This window comes from Pelophylax lessonae (genome assembly GCF_965119305.1).
Source record: "Pelophylax lessonae genome assembly, chromosome: 5".
Classification (NCBI taxonomy): Eukaryota; Metazoa; Chordata; class Amphibia; order Anura; family Ranidae; genus Pelophylax; species Pelophylax lessonae.
The window spans coordinates 495781571-495797993 of NC_138772.1; the positions used below are offsets into that span (position 1 = coordinate 495781571).

A 16423-nucleotide genomic window follows, 5' to 3' on the forward strand; every position below is an offset into this window, starting at 1 on the left:
GATCCAGAGGAAGGCGAAAATAAACCCCAGCTAAGCATGATCCAATTTGCTACAGCAGGGGAAAAAAAATTCCTTCCTGATCCCCCGAGAGGCAATCGGATATTCCCTGGATCAACTTTACCTAAAAAAAAAAATTGTAGTACCCACTTATATTATGTACACCTAGGAAAGAATCCAGGCCTTTTTTAAAGCAATTTAGTGAGCTAGCCAGAAGCACCTCTGGAGGGAGTCTATTCCACATTTTCACAGCTCTTACGGTGAAGAAACCTTTCCGTATTTGGAGACGAAATCTGTTTTCCTCTAGACGTAAAGAGTGCCCCCTTGTCCTCTGTGTTGACCTTAAAGTGAATAACTTAAACCCAAGTTCACTAACTGGACCCCTTATGTATTTATACATGTTGATCATATATCCCCCCTTAATCTCCTCTTCTCAAGAGAGAATAAATTCAGTTCCTCTAATCTTTTCGCATAGCTGAGCCCCTCCATGCCTCTTATCAGTTTGGTTGCATTCTTCCATGCTGGACCATTGTACCTATGCAATAAAATCCACATGTGGAATTCAGCTTTAAAGAACAGGTCCAGTTGAAGGGACTACTTCCCGCTACACCAATAACCTGGATGAATGAAAACCTTTACAGATAGGCTGAACAAATTGTTTCCCAACAAATAACTTATTAATACCTTTACTTCCAATTAACATAAGATGGTACTATATACACAGTAAATAAGTTTATTACATGTAGCATCTCAGCACTATGTACAAAGTATAACCGCTGCTGTATCCATAAGCAGTTACTGCCATGTTACTGTGTTATTAGCATCAACAGTTTTCTTACACAACTGTTTTTTTCCATTAAAATAGGCACTCTGAGAATGAATATCAGCTAAACAAACATTTGAAATACTGTTTAAAAAACGTACAGTATGGAAACCATAAAAACTTAAAAAAAGCACAAATGTAATTAAAACAAAAAAAATAAAAAAATCTACTTCCAAATTTTTTTTGTTTTGGTTCTTTTACACAGATATACACAAGTCCATTTTTTTTTCTTTTGCCAACGGCTGATAATACAGGCAACAGTCCCATTTCTACACACTGGCAATTTCCATCATAGGCACTGAATTAAAAAAAAAAAAAAAATACAAAAGATATTTAAAAAAAAAAAAAAAAAGTCTTTGACACATCTTATGTCACTGATTCAACTCAGTATTTCCAACCCTCCGGGATTCCCAAAATCAGAGGAACAAAAAAAAAAAAAAAAAAAAAAAAAAAAAAAAAAGTATAAATAACACAAATAGGTTTGTGATACTTTCACAAGATATTTGTAACCAATACTGTTAAAGCAGCCATTCTGCAGTTCATTTGTGTGCAAGAGCATGTAGCAGCCTTTGTGCACTTAGCAAATTAAAAAAAAAAAAAGGAGAGGGGGGGGGGGGGCAGGATGAAGAACTGTCTCTTTATTGGCTGGTCCGGTCCGTGGAGAGAAAAACGCTATGTTGTTCCTGAGCCCTTTCAAGTAACTTCTTTTTCTTTTTGTTCCTTTTGTCCTTCTTTGTTGTTCTCTTTCCTAAAAAAAGAAACAGAACAAATGTAAAAATATGTCATACATGATATTTAGTATTTTTAATATTTTGGACTTTATATATATTTAATATTTTGGATTTTAGAACACTAAAGTATATTAAAATATATTAAACTGACCTATGTAAAAATCTACAAAAAAATTAAAAAATTCCTAAAGCTGAACTTCAGGCAGCTAAATGCACAGATGTAATGCATTATATATATATATATATATATATATATATATATATATATATATATATATATATATATATACACACACACACACACATTATACATACATACACACACACACACATACATACATACATATATATTATTTATTATTATTATTATTTCAGGTACTTGTATAGCGCTCTCAATTTACGCAGCGCTTACATATATTGCCCTCAAGGAGCTTACAATCTAACTCACATACATACGGCCAATTTTATACAGGATCCAATTAACCTACCAACATGTCTTTGGAGTGTGGGAGGAAACCGGAGTACCCGGAGGAAACCCACGCAGGCACAGGGAGAACATGCAAACTCCAGGCAGGTAGTGTCGTGGTTGGGATTCGAACCAGCGACCCTCTTGCTGCTAGGTGAAAGTGCTAACCACTACACCACTGTGCCGCCCATTTATATATATATATATATATATATATATATATATATATATATATAGAGTCTGTTTTACCTGCCAAAGTATTTGTATCTCTAACCATCCAGTTCTAAAATGTATACCGCTCTGCCACACAGCACAGGCCTCTCTGGCAGGACCTGCTTGTTGTCTACTGCAGTTAGGTAATAGTTGCAGGTCTTGCCCTTCCCCAGACTGGACTGTGAAATTAGAACGAAACAGTACACCTATAAGCTCCTGTTACTCTGCTCTCTCCTCATAGCAGTGTGCCCCTCGTTAGCACAAAAGCATTTTAATACAATGGATAGGCTTAAGTTCAGAAAATTCCTCCATGCAATTGGGTTGCTCCTGCACTGCAGACATCTACTCCTTGTTTAGGTCTAGGGGGAGAGTAAAATCATTTTGTATGAGGATGTTCTGTGCAAATGGTAAAAATATATGCTATTATGACAGCTGCTGCCTTCACTAAGAGTCTGAGGATTAAAATGAAAGAGGTAGTTGGTATGGTGCTGCTCTGCTTGGTGTGTACAAGTGTGTGTTTCCCTTTAAGTAAAATTAAAAAAAAGAAGTGCTTGGTGTTTTGTGTTTTTCTATATATCAATATATTATTTTGTGAGACAATTTAAATTATCAATATAATATGTGAACATTAAACATTATTTGAACACTTCCTAATGTGTGTAAATATAACAATGATTAAATATCCAACACATTAAATTTTAAAATAAAGTAACAAATGCTTATTGTGACCAAAAATTAGTAAACCCTAAACTCTACGGTGATACATTTGGTCATCCAATCTCTCAACAATCAAATCTTGGTGTGAAATAATTAGTCCATAAGTTTAAAAAATCAAAATTAAAGTGACTGGTGCTCTAATCATGTGTAACACTATGCACGTGACATATGTTATGGAATGCCCATGTTGGCTTCAGTATGTAGGAAGGACACCTAGGCCACTATACGTTAGAATTCAGGAACAGATAACATCAGGAAAAGTTTCATAAAACACCGTGTATCCAGACATTTCAGAGCATTCCATCACTCATAAAATTCTATGGAATAGACAAAACCCCAGGACATTGGAGAGGGGACAACAAAAAAAACTAAAATCTCACAGAATGAAACCAGATGGATATTTCTGTTAAATACACTCCAACCGAAAGGCACGAATACATAGATCTAGATCTCAACTGTTTTATCTTCATTTTTTTTTTTATATATTAACCATATGTGCCCATATTGATATATAGTAAAATAGACAATATAGGAATCTCACCAAGGCCCTCAAGTTTTCAACATAGTAAAGAACCCTCCAATACCACCAAATCAGATCACATATTTCAGTCTGGGTATTAGTCTAACCCAGACTCTCTCAACATTTTCAACACTGAGGAACCCTTGAAATTACTTTCTGATCTCAGGGAACCCCTGCTAAAATTTACTATATCTACAGCTCATGATACATTAGTGTGATGGTCAGTGGGAAGAATGTTCCTTACATATGTGGCCATTGGGAAGAACGTTCCTTACATATGTGGCCATTGGGAAGAATGAACTCCTTAAAGATAGCTAAAAAGATCAATGGTGTCAGTGGGATCTTATCTGACAGGTGGAAATTGCTCATTGCTCAGGGAACCCCTAGCAACTTCTGGAGGAACCCTGGTTGAGAAACCCTGGTCTAACCAAATAACCCTCCCAGCAGCTTTAAAATCATTTTAGAAATAGAATTTGAATTAGTTTTTAATAAAAAAATTGTTCAAAAAAAAAAAAAAACTAACACCAAAATGTTGAATTATAATTTTACATTTTGCAAATTGTTTCATGTATTTGCATACTTTTTAGGTATTCTATGTACTTTTATTATATTTTATGAAATTTAAGGCTCCTATGTCCCCTATTGTGTATTTTTTAAGGTGTCCCAATCTTTCTGACGCGATTGTGGCGCCTTCATGGTGAATTCGGTCAAATAAGGCTGTTGAGTACAACACACCTTTAATCACAATAGTAGGTATACTAGTAAAGCAAAATAAAATAAGTTAAAACACCAAAACAAATACGCACAGGCGTATGTTTGATCTGCCTAAAAACGGCCGCCAATCATGTTGTACCAGGTTGCCTAGATACCGCATACTATATAATCCTAGGAAGTGTAGCAAGAGGTCGCCGCTCCTAAAGACATCGTTATGACGAAACGCATTGGGCAGAGCTTCCAGCGTCACTTCTTCCCAGGTCCATGGAACGCATAGACAACCCAATTTTGCTTTTCAAACACTGAATAAATGTAAGTGCATGTCGTGTCATTTACTGGAATAAATATGTAAAATGGTATTGTGCTATGGGATGTCAATTCTTTTCACATACAACTGAGAAGGGGCAAACTGGCTATAGGAGAGAGAGCTGACTAAATACATGGATCTGGGTCCTGTTACACAGCGGTTTAATTGTGAAAGCGAGATATCCCCTTGAGGGAGCACTGTCTGGTGAGTGCAATAGAATTATTTTGCATATCCAATCCTACGCTCCAGCAGTGGACTGTTCCTTGGCCTCATCACACCCAATGTAGGTCCATGAACCCTGCATGGGTCTTGATGATGTTAAGACCTAAGACTGCTGGAGCATTGGGGAGATGATGTTTCGGTGACCAGTGTAAAAGCATGCTCCATTCTTTTCCCATGACCTAAAAAGCCGTTAACCCTTGTCTTTTAAGCACCGTTTCAATGAGAGGAGGAATTTTCAAGGTTCTTGAAGTTGGGCTTTAATAATAAGGGAGAGAGTTATAATCTCAGTTTATTTAACAACCCACTAGTGTAACCAAAATGTAACCTCCTGCATGCAGATGTGGTGCTTAGAATTGGGAAGGACTACACTCTTAGCTATTCCTGTGGGTATAGCTCACAATTTGCTACCCTCTCAGGTCTGTGGGTATCCTTAAACTGGTTTGTATTTAAACAACCCCCTTTTTTGCCATCCAAGTTCTATTGGGGTGAATTCCCTTTACTTCCTGTCCCATAGCCAAAACAGGAAGTGAGAGGAAATCCCTTCAAATTAAGGGAATCCCTTGGGGCCCCTCAGGTAAACAGAACTAGTGTCCCTATTGGAAGATTTTCCCTCTATTACTTTTCTGGGGACAACCCAAAAGTTGCCATTTTCTTTTGCTTTCATTTTCAATATGAATCCCTTCACACCTAAGGGTAAAACAAATCTTAATCCCCAAGTACAATTTTGCAATTTGACATGCATTTGTAAAACCATACAGTTCATAGCATCAAACTATTTTATGCATCCAAGTGGAATAGACAAATTGAGCACATTTTCTTTTTTTTTTTTTATTATCAAAAGGAAAACTGGTCCACAATAGTAAAAAAAAAAAGCTGTATAATTTTTTGTTACTACCATAACCTACCACCAAAGAACGACCCAAAATACATTTTTCTGATCCTGCCGATCACAGCGATAACACATATGTGTATGTCAGTTGTTGTTTGTATACCCGTAGTACAGCCCAGAAGCAATAGTGCAGACTTTGTTTTTTTTTTTTTTTTTTTGTCCTACCTAAAAACACACCGACACCAATTTAGAAAAAAATAAATAAAAAATACTGCCCCAAATATACTGATCCTTAACCGCTTGCCGACCGCCGCAAGTAGATATACTGCGGCGGTCAGCCCCTCACAGGCAAAGTAACGTATATATACATCACTAGCCTGTGAGGCTCTGGGGTCACGGACCCCCCCGCGCGTGTGACCGGGGGACCCGATGTCCACTGCTCACTCTGCGATCGTCGGGGGAGAGGGAGAAAGTCAGGCAGCTTGTGTAAACAAGCTGCCTGTCATTCTCCCCTGTGTAGAAACACTGATCATACGGTTCTACTATGTAGGACCGTTGATCAGTGTTCCTATAGCTCAAGCCACAGCCAATCACAGTAAGAATCACGCCCCTAGGGACACACACCACCCCTCCCTCTCAAATAAAGTTAACCCCTTCACTGCCAGTGTAATTTTACAGTAACAGTGCATATATATAGCACTGATTACTGTAGAAATGTCATTGGTAACCCCAAAAGTGTCAAAAATGTCAGTCAAGGGTCCGATCTGTCTGCCGCAATGTCGCAGTACCGCAAAAAAAAAAAATTGAAAAATCGCCGCCATTACGCGTTAAAAAAAAAAAACAACAAAAATGACAAAAATCTTTCCCTTTGTTAGTAAACGCGATAATTTTTGCGCAAACCAATCAAAATACGCTTTTTGCAATTTTTTTTTTACCAAACATATGTAGCATAAAACAAATTGGCCGAAAATGTTAAAAAATGTCGATTTTTACTTTTTTTTGGGGGGGAATTTCATATAAAAAAATGTGAAAAATATTGTTATTTTTGCAAAATTGATGCTCTTTTTTTGTTTATAGCGCGTGATCAAAAAAAAAAAAAAAAAAAAAAAAAAAAAAAAATCGCACAGGTGATCAAATACCACCAAAAGAAAGCTCTGTTTGTGGGAAGAAAAGGACGTCAAATTCGTTTAGGTACAGCGTCGCACGACCGCGCAATTGTCTGTTAAAGTCACGCAGTGCCGAATCGCAAAATACCCCTGGTCTTTTAGAAGCCGGGGCTTAAGTGGTTAATTGATCCAAACACTAACCCTGGCACCAACCTAGATCAAACCTTGATCTACTGTAGGTATTTTTTCTTAGATTTTTATTATTTTAGTTTTTTTCCTCTCTGCCAGGAAAAAAGAAAGATTCATTGCATCTTTCCTCTCCATTCACAGAGAGAGAAAAAACACAGGGGCTACCACAGCTATCATGTGACCCAAAAATCAGGAGATCCGGGTCCCGATTGTTCATACAGGGCCCTCGGTGAGACCCCAGTCTCTGTGCTGGGAGCACGCCACAAAGGGAGATATGTATAGTAAACAGGACTAAAAAATAAATAAAAAAAAAATGTCCCCAATGGAACAATCTATCTCCAGTCTATCTTTAAAAAAAGTTTTGGCTTTAGTTCAACTTTAGGCAGTCATTTTACCTTGCTGACAAACTTGGTCATAAAGTAGGACAATTAAATAATCTTTGAAATTACCTAAAATTAGTTTTCTTAAACGGAGATGTACAGCCAAATCTCATTTGGCTGTACATGTCCTATAGATCCCAGTTCGTTCTCACAGAGGTCGGTCCAGGCTCCACGTCATCACACCCACGGAGTGGGGATCCTCCAGATCCCTGGACCGACACCTGGCTCAGCGAGCCGCTGAGAGCCTAAGCCGGCCACTCCCCGCCCCTTCCCAGCCCAGGCTCCAATGAGCAAGCAGGGGGCAGAGAGCGGTGACTGACAGTCAGCAGCTCTCTGCTCATGGAGCTGTCAGAACCAAGCGATCGGTGATGTTCGATCGCTTGGTTCTCAGTTTAGAGGTGTCGGGGGACAGATACAGCATTGGACCAATGCTGCATTCAACTAGGTAAGTAGAATTCTGGGGGGGGGGGGGAGACGTACTTAAGGTGTTTATTTTTGATATAATGGGTAAAGATTCCAACCTTAGTTAGGTTTTTGTTTTTTTATTAAAAAAAAATAAAAAAAATTGGTATATAACTTTACAAAATACCTCTAGTGGCGCTTTTCCACTGCATAGAACCGTACCGGCTCGGCACGCTTTTGTGCTTTTCCACTGCGGTACCGCATGGTATAGGGTCGGAATGGTTCGGTACGGTATGGTATAGGTTTGCTTTTCCACTGCATGGAACCGAACGGTACGGTACGGCTCTGAAAAAACAGTACCTACTCGATTGTGGTTCCAACAGGTACCAAACTGGTACCATATCCCACAATCCTTTGCATGCAGTCACTACTAGCCACTGATTGGTCAGAGAATCACACCCACCCCGTTGTTATCCCACCCACTTAACTTTAGTACTACTTTAGTGGAAAAGCAAACCTATACCGTACCGTACCGTACCGAACCGTTCCGACACTATGCCATGCGGTACCGCAGTGGAAAAGCAAACCGGGCCAAGCAGGGCCGAGTAGAGCCGAGCCGGTACTAGCCGGTACTTGCAGTGGAAAAGTGCCATTAATTAGTCACACCATATACCAGATTCGAAAAACTAGACTATAAGGTGGTACCGAAGACGAGATCTGAGGAGACCTTGAAATTAGAATCCTAATATATCACTTTTAATAAATCCACTAAAATTCTTTGGTGAGACTCAACTTAATCACTGAAAAATATCCTGGGGGCCCCAGAGATATTTACAATAATATTCAAAATTCTTCACACAGTAAAAGTGTCGATTCTCATATCCAGGAGAATTAGTTATTATATTGAATTTTGCATTTCACACTGAGATTTTCCCTCACATAGATACATAAACTCTTTGAACGTAGATGTATATGGTGGTGAATTTAGCCATTCTTTATAACCCCTGTTGTGCAATTCTGCCAGGTCAATGCAAATATAATGGATGTCAGATGGTGACAGCATGGTGTAGATATGAGAATTGACACTTTTACTGTATGAAGAATTCTGAATATTTTAAATATTGCTTTAAGTGATTCAGCTGAATGTCACTAAAGAAGTTTAAAAGGATTTATTAAAAGTGATATTTTTAAGATAATTGTGTCACCGGATCGGATTTTCTTTGGTACCTGCATACTTTTTTTTTTTAACCACCTGGCCCCTAAAATGTTACAGGTTGTCCCTGAATCCGGTAAAGGGGGATTTTCCCAATGGGGACACCTTTTCTGGTGACACCTGCCAAAACATAGGGATTTACTCTGACTTTGGAGAAATGTACTCTCACTTTTAGCTGTGTCTCTGGAATAGGTGGAGATGGCAACCAATGAAGTGCAGTCAGTGAGTAACTAATGCTAATTGCATTGTGTCTAAGCAGTACCCTGAAAAATGTTGCTGTGTGTCTGAAATTTCTCCTGCAAAACAGCAGTGCTCTTCCTGATATACAATAATGCCTAGATACTCTTGTTTACAGCCTTCTCACATCACCAATATATAGTTAGATCTAAGGCACTGCTGCCTCTGATTGCTAGTCTCAGGAAATCTGGAGAGGTTTTTGTTTGAGGTTGTGACTTAAAGTGGTTGTAAAGAAAGACAGGGTTTTTTTTTAATCTTCATGCATTCTATGCATTAAAATAAAAATCCTTTGTGCGCAACAGCACCCCTCATACTTACCTGAGCCCCCTCTCAATCCAGCGATGTTGCATGAGATACTCGGCTGTCCGGGACTCCCCTCCTTATTGGCTGAGACAGCAGCGCAGAGCCATTGGCTCCGCTGTTGTCAAAGTCAGTGAGCCAATGAGAAGAGAAAGGAGGCACAGGGACACAGGGAGTTGGGGCTCGCCCCGGGTGCCCCCATAGCATGCTGCCTGCTGTGGGGGACACTCAAACAGAAGGGAGGGGCCGGAAGTACCGAAGAAGGACCCGAGAAGAGGCAAAGCCACTGCACAGAGCAGGTAAGTATAACGTGTTATTTTTAACGGAAAAAAAAACAAGACTTTAGTATCACTTTAAGGAATCAAAGCCCTGCCGCTACCAAGATGGCCACCTCCACACAGTGACACTGCAGAACAAGAGGCATGGTAGGTCAGTAACGGGGAAAAGAACAGCTGCAGAATGATCACAGATGATACTGGTGGTGACTAATTGTTTGCCCTCCTTTTTTGGGGGGGCGGGGAAGGGGGGCACAGTTTTCAGTTCTTTTTCTCTTGAAGTGCACCTTTAAAGCCTAACTCTAGGAATTCCAGAAGACTAACCAAGCAGGGCCCTCTACAAGGGTTAAGGCTTCTTAACTCTAGAGCAGGGATTCCTAAACTACGGACCTGCGCTGCTGCAGAACTACACATCCCATGAGGCATTGTAAAACTCTGACATTCACATACATGACTAGGCATGGTGGGAATTGTAGTTCCTGAACAACTGGAGGGCCGTAGTTTGGGAATCCCTGCTCTAGAGGATAAAAAAGGATATGTAACACCTACTTTACACTCGCTCTAGCTTGTGTGGTGTACCTGATGGTAGTTGATGATCTCAAGTGGTTGGAGCACAGAGGCTTCAGGGGACTACACAGATGGAAGGAGCTAGCAGGAGTGAGGGGTAAGGCAAGTATTTTGCCTTATTTTTCAACCAACAGAGTTAATGGGCCTAAAACCCCTTACAGTGGGGCCCACTTGCTTCCCTCTCTGTAATTTTCAGAGTTGGGCTTTAACTCCTTTACGACCGCCCGCCGCAGATGTACTGCGGCAGGCAGCTGCTCCTGGGCGAATCGCCGTACGTGTATGGTGCTTGCTCTCGGAGTCTAGGGGGCAAACGCGCGCCGCCGGGGGGCGTGCTCCCGCCCCTGCTCGTCAGCGGGGAAGCCGATTTGTGTGTCAGGCAGCTCCATTTGCCGCCTGACACTCTTGATCGCTTCCCACTGAGAGAGAAGGACAGTCGGCTGTTGTAAGCGCAGCCGATCGTCCTTCTCCCTGGGATGATCACAGAGCTCATGTGATCCTTCTATATAGGATCACATGTCTCTATGGTCATCTCAGAAGCCACGCCCCCCCCAAAGTTGGAATCACTCCCCTAGGGTCACATTTAACCCCTTGATCACCTATACTGTTAACCCCTTTCCTGCCAGTGTCATTATTACAGTAACAGTGCATATGTTTAGCACTGATTACTGTAGTAATGTCACTGGTACCCCCAAAAGTGTCAAAAATGTCAGTCAGGGGTCCGATCTGTCCCCCGCAATGTCGCAGTCCCGCAGAAAAAAAAAAAAAATTGCAGATCGCCGCCATTACTAGTAAAAAAATAAAGAAATAAAAATTACATAAATCTTTACCGTTGTTAGTAGTCTTATTGCGAATTTTTTTTAGCAAAAATATGTAGCAGAAAATAAAATGTTTTTATTTTGGTAATGTCATAAATAAATAAATGTGAAAAATATTGTCGCTCTTTTTTTGTTTATAGCGCAAAAAAAAAAAAAAAAAAAAATCGCACAGGTGATCAAATACCACCAAAAGAAAGCTCTACTTGTGGAAAAAAAAGGACGTACATTTTGTTTGGGTACAGCATTGCACGACCGCGCAATTGTCCGTTAAAGTAATGCAGTGCCGAATCGCAAAATAGGGCCTGGTCAGTTAGGAGGTAAAATCTTCCAGGGCTGAAGTGGTTAAAGATAACCTACAGGCAAGCACCCAAATGCACAGTTGAATACATGCGAACTATCAAAATTGTTCTAGGATTTGTTATTCAATTTTGCCATTCCTATGGCTCCTCTAACATTGCACAGCGAAGGAGGAAACATTGTTTTTTCCCATTTCAACTTTTTAGTATCCTGTGTCATCATTGGGAATTATTCTTCTCCTCCGTTTGATTTGTTTAATGAGCAATCAGGTAAGAAAGGAAGTGGTAAAACTGAAAAAAAAAAAGAAGGGTATTTGAGGGGGTCACCTCTGGCGTAACAAGCGTTTATCAGTAAAAAAAAAAAAAGATAGCTATACAGAAGGACAAGATCAATCCAACTGCAATTCTACTAAATAGAAGAAATGTATTTCCCAAAGCAGGCCTTACTGCTTAGGAAGATCTTAGCAATTGCAGTTGATTCGTAGTGACTTTGCATATAATTATCCTGCTGCAGAACAGTAGTTTACTACACTCAAATCTCTTAATATTCTGATCGCGGTCATGAAACACAAGCACTAATCATGGCTTTAACTGGAACATGTTACTATTGTGATCCCCAGTGGTTTGTAGTGTCGGCCAAAAATCTGGATGCACTTAATATCTTAATGAAGCCATGTTTTATTACATAATCTACTAAAACACAAACAATAGGCTGCAGCCCCAACCAGAAACACATGAAACCGATTTGTTGTCAGTCAGATTTAGATTGATAGTCTATTCTTATCAGAAGCTAAGAAGAGTAAGGAATAAAAATGACTATTTGTTGATGGTTGCTGGCACTTAAATCGCAAAGGCTTTATGATGTCAGTTCGAAGGTCATTAGTAAAGTCACATAACTGCAAAAAAATAAAACATTTGTGTAGATAAAGTTGCTACGATATAGGGCACCATGATCACTGAGATACTTGGCTCAGATGCTTCCAGGAAAACTAAAGCCTCGTACACACACGTCGAAAATCGGCAGGGAATTTTCGTCCGACGACTGATCTGCCGATTTTCGGCTTGTTAGTATGATGCTTCCGACAACCGACTCCGACTTTTCGGCCAAAAAAATCTGGTGTGCAGGCTATAAAATTTTTGTCAGCCGTCAAAACACGGCTGATTTTCGTGCAGTCAGTACAGATTTCGACAGGGAAAAATCTAATGAGCAAGACTGGGCATGCTCAGAGAAGAAAGAACACAAAGAAAGCAATCCAACACATGACATCACTTCTAGAATTCTACAAGTAGAATTTTGTCGGTTGAGAAAATTTGTGTGCAGTCTAGGCACATTCCAACCAACAAAACACCACTCTGGACAAAAGACGGACGATCGGTCGGCCGATAATCGTTGCGTGTGTACTAGGCTTTAGATACTGAATTGTGACAACTGAAAAACATTGTAGAGGTTGTCTAGCTAATCAGGACCTTTGCTAAAAACGGTCAGTCCACATGAAACAGATATTTTGTTTTTGGTATATGGTAGAGAGTGAACTCGCTTGACAGTCCTATGGCCAAAAGTTTATGGAACCTAATGAACACAAATGCATGAGGTTGTCAGACTTCAAATTTGAAAATCATAGGCATTAATATGGAATTATCCATCCTCCCTTCCTTTGGGTTTTTACGGCCTCCATTCTTCTGGGAAAGTTTTATAGAGTATTTGTGCCCATTTAGCCAAAAGAGCCTTTTGTAATTTCAGATACTAATGATGTACGGAACGACCTGCCATTCCAAATCATCCCAAAAGGTTCAGTAAGTTTAAGGTCAGGGCCGTCTTCAGGCTGTTAAAATTCCTCCATGCCAAACTCCTCAAACCATGTGTTTACGGACCTGGCTTTGTGCACAGGGGTGGCACAATCATGCTGGAACATAAAAGAGCATTCCCCAAACTGTTGCCATGATGGCAAGTGTATAATTCTACAAACTGTCCGTATTGTACGCTGTGGCAAAGGGAGCCCAAATACACTTGGCCTTCTAGTGCAATTATGAGGGGTTCCCAAACTGTCTACTCTAGTTTTGGAAGATGAAAAGTGGAGAAAGCTCCCAAACATCTAAGCAGGCAAGAACAGGGTCAAGGATTTAGGCTGGAAGATCCTGCTTTTGGAGTATCCAAGACCAAACCTCTATAAAAAGAAAAGTGCTAACTACTAGGTCAAACCACAAATAAAAATACAATTTTTATGTAGGCCGGCCCTTTAATTTGTATATATGTCTTGAAGGGTTTATTCAAATAAGTTGTTTATTGCAACAATGTAAAATTGGAAAAAGTTTGTATTACGATATAAATGGGTACCGCATCCCTGGGAATGTATAATGCTAAAATGGGAAACTTTCCCAAAAACAATGTAAAATTGTTCACAAATGGTTTCTCAGTTTTATGGATCAGCATCTAAGTGTACTTAGAAGTGTTCTCTGATTTATTTAGAAAATCAGTGTAAAGGGTGCGATTCTCAGAACCTAGGTAGTTGGTTTTGCCAACATCCCATGTATATATATATTTGAGAGACTTTTGTGCCTCAGGCCAAAGGTGGGTGGGACTTTATGGGCTAATAACAAGATTGTTTTAAAATATATAACAATTTATTAAATGAAGACAAAGTAAAAGTATTACAATACTTTCTTTGTCTTCATTTAATAAATTGTTATATATTTTAAAACAATCTTGTTATTAGCCCATAAAGTCCCACCCACCTTTGGCCTGAGGCACCAAACCCTCTCAAATATTTAGAAAATCTGTTGTTTCTCATAATTCAAAGGCATATGCTCTAAGACTAATCAGCTCCATTGGGTTAACAACTCATATTTGTTTTTCTGCTATAGAAAGATCTGTAAAAATATCATTGCGATTGGAAAACAAAAAAAAAATAAATAAAATCAGATTGTAACAGCTACCTAGTTCTTTCCATTTGAAACAGGAAGATTGGGTGTTGAGCAGGAAAGAACTACGGTTTGGAATTTAAATTTAGGATGTGTTCATTTAGAGTTCTATAGACCAGTGTTTCTCAACCTTTTTTCAGTTGTGGCACCCTTAACAATTCTGCACAATCTCGAGGCACCCTATTCTAAAAAGGTAAAAAAAAAAACCTAAACTAATAGTTTTGCGTAACACAGCAATATCAATACACATGGGCCATCCAACATTAGAAGCGATTTATTCCTCCACTATTGCAAAACTGGTATGGACTAGTATTCTAGGGTTTCTCTTCTCCCTCAGTTTCTCTTCTATTTGCTAATGTGAAGCTATTGCTAATGGAGAAGAGATGAGGAGGAGTAAATAAGTATGCTGTGCAAGCACCCGTCATTCTCTTTATCAACCAGTGATGTCACTGGTTGTCAGTGTGCCAGTGGCTTGAACTGCACAGTGCCCAGGGTTGTCAGGGTGCCAGTGGCTTGAACTGCACAGTGCCCAGGGTTGTCACGGTGCCAGTGGCTTGAACTGCACGATACCCAGAGTTGTAATTCTACAAAGTAAAAACATGTGGCAATTTGTTGCCATTTTTAGCCATTTTGCCAAGGCACCCCTGAAGAACCAAGGAGGCACACCAGGGTGCCACGGCACCCTGGTTGAAAAAGACTGCTATAGACAGTATAGCCAGCAGGCTATACTACGCAACACATTTTCTCCTAGATCAATGGTAAAAAAAAAAAAAATGTTAAAACTGAAACTCCTGACTAAAGCATATTGGCTTTTGTGATGGGGGAGATGTTCGAAGGTTTAAAAATGTGCAGTACAGAAACTGAAATATCTACTTTCCCTACAGTTAAAAATTATTTTCCTGGAAGAAACATGGATCTGTATTTCTAGACTTCCATTGGAATGATTAGATGCCTAGCTGTTAAACTAACCCTTAGATTTGGTTGCGGAGTAACGGACCTGGAACAGGTTTGCTGATCAGACGGGTCAGAGTACAATTAGAAGTACTTCTATTGGGTCCGTGACTCAAACCATTCAAGCTAGAGGGTAAGCCTGAAAGGCAGGCACCTAGAATTTCCAGAATGAAAAGGACAGAGATGGCAGCCTCCAGGTTTTTCTTTGTGATTATTTCCTTAAAATTTAGCCAAAGTCAGTACAAAGGCTTTAAAATTCAAGAGAAGAGGCCAACAACTCAATTTATTCCTAAAAAGGAAAGGCATGGGCACAGCTTTTTTTTTTACTTCTGGGTCAAAAAGGAGTGCACCGAATTCTGCTCTTCTGTGACCAAGAATTAGCCGACAGTGGGCTATAGCCTGCTGTTAGCTGAAGTGGCAAAGGCGCTCTAGGCCTCTGGAAGGATCCCCCACCATATTGTCAGGATCCACTCAGCTTCCTGACTAACAGCTGGCTTTGTCTTTAAGTAAGCATTTAAGAGCCAGAGCCAGATGTGCCTGCCCATTCCCCAGCTCGGTGCTCCAGTGAGCGCTGGAGGGGAAGAGTAGAAAGCGGTGGCTGACAGCCTTTGCTCTTCGATGACTGAAAACTGAGCAATCAGAAGTCATGTGATTGCACAGTTCTCGGTTTTAGAGCCAACGGCAGACCACTCTTCTTTTAGTAACCAACAAATAATGGAATGGAAAATTCATATGTATGCTTTCCTCAACCCTTGGCTGAGCCTTTTCAGGCAGGGAGTCCATTGGCCAGTATGTGGTTTAACTGGATGATTGTTATGGTTTCATTTCCCTAAAACAGACCATGCTATCAACAGAGTGCTCCCCTTCCGGTCTCCATTGAAATCCAAATTTTCACCCCATGCTGCACCACTTCTACACAATTCTACTTGGCCATATCGGAGAGGTCTGTAGGTATCATTTGAGTAAATGCATCATCCTAAATTCCAGCTCCACCTCATGTAATGATGCAATTTAGGTCTGTAAAACAGGGTCAGCTTTGTAAATCATATTTATTCCTTTTCTTGCTTAGTTATGCCTGAGCAGGTTTTTAAAATACATTATCTACTATGTTCTGGCTTAAATAACCACATAACTGCTTGTTGGCATGGTTGGAACTATACTCATGCTTGGCCTGTGTGCTGCAGATGGAGGGCTATGCCTTCGGTTATGGCAAGAAGCACATTTTTAACATTGC

General features: G+C 40.0%; 1 protein-coding gene across 1 annotated transcript in view; it reads right to left on the bottom strand.

The window, feature by feature from the left end:
• Window positions 1–801: 801 nt before the first annotated feature.
• Window positions 802–16423, bottom strand: part of RSPO2 (R-spondin 2) — a 193974-nt gene continuing 178352 nt past the window's right edge. The window contains exon 6 of the mRNA XM_082259778.1: window positions 802–1568. Coding sequence (XP_082115904.1) covers window positions 1459–1568 — 110 coding nt within the window. The 3' untranslated portion in view covers window positions 802–1458. The remainder of the gene's footprint in view (window positions 1569–16423) is intronic.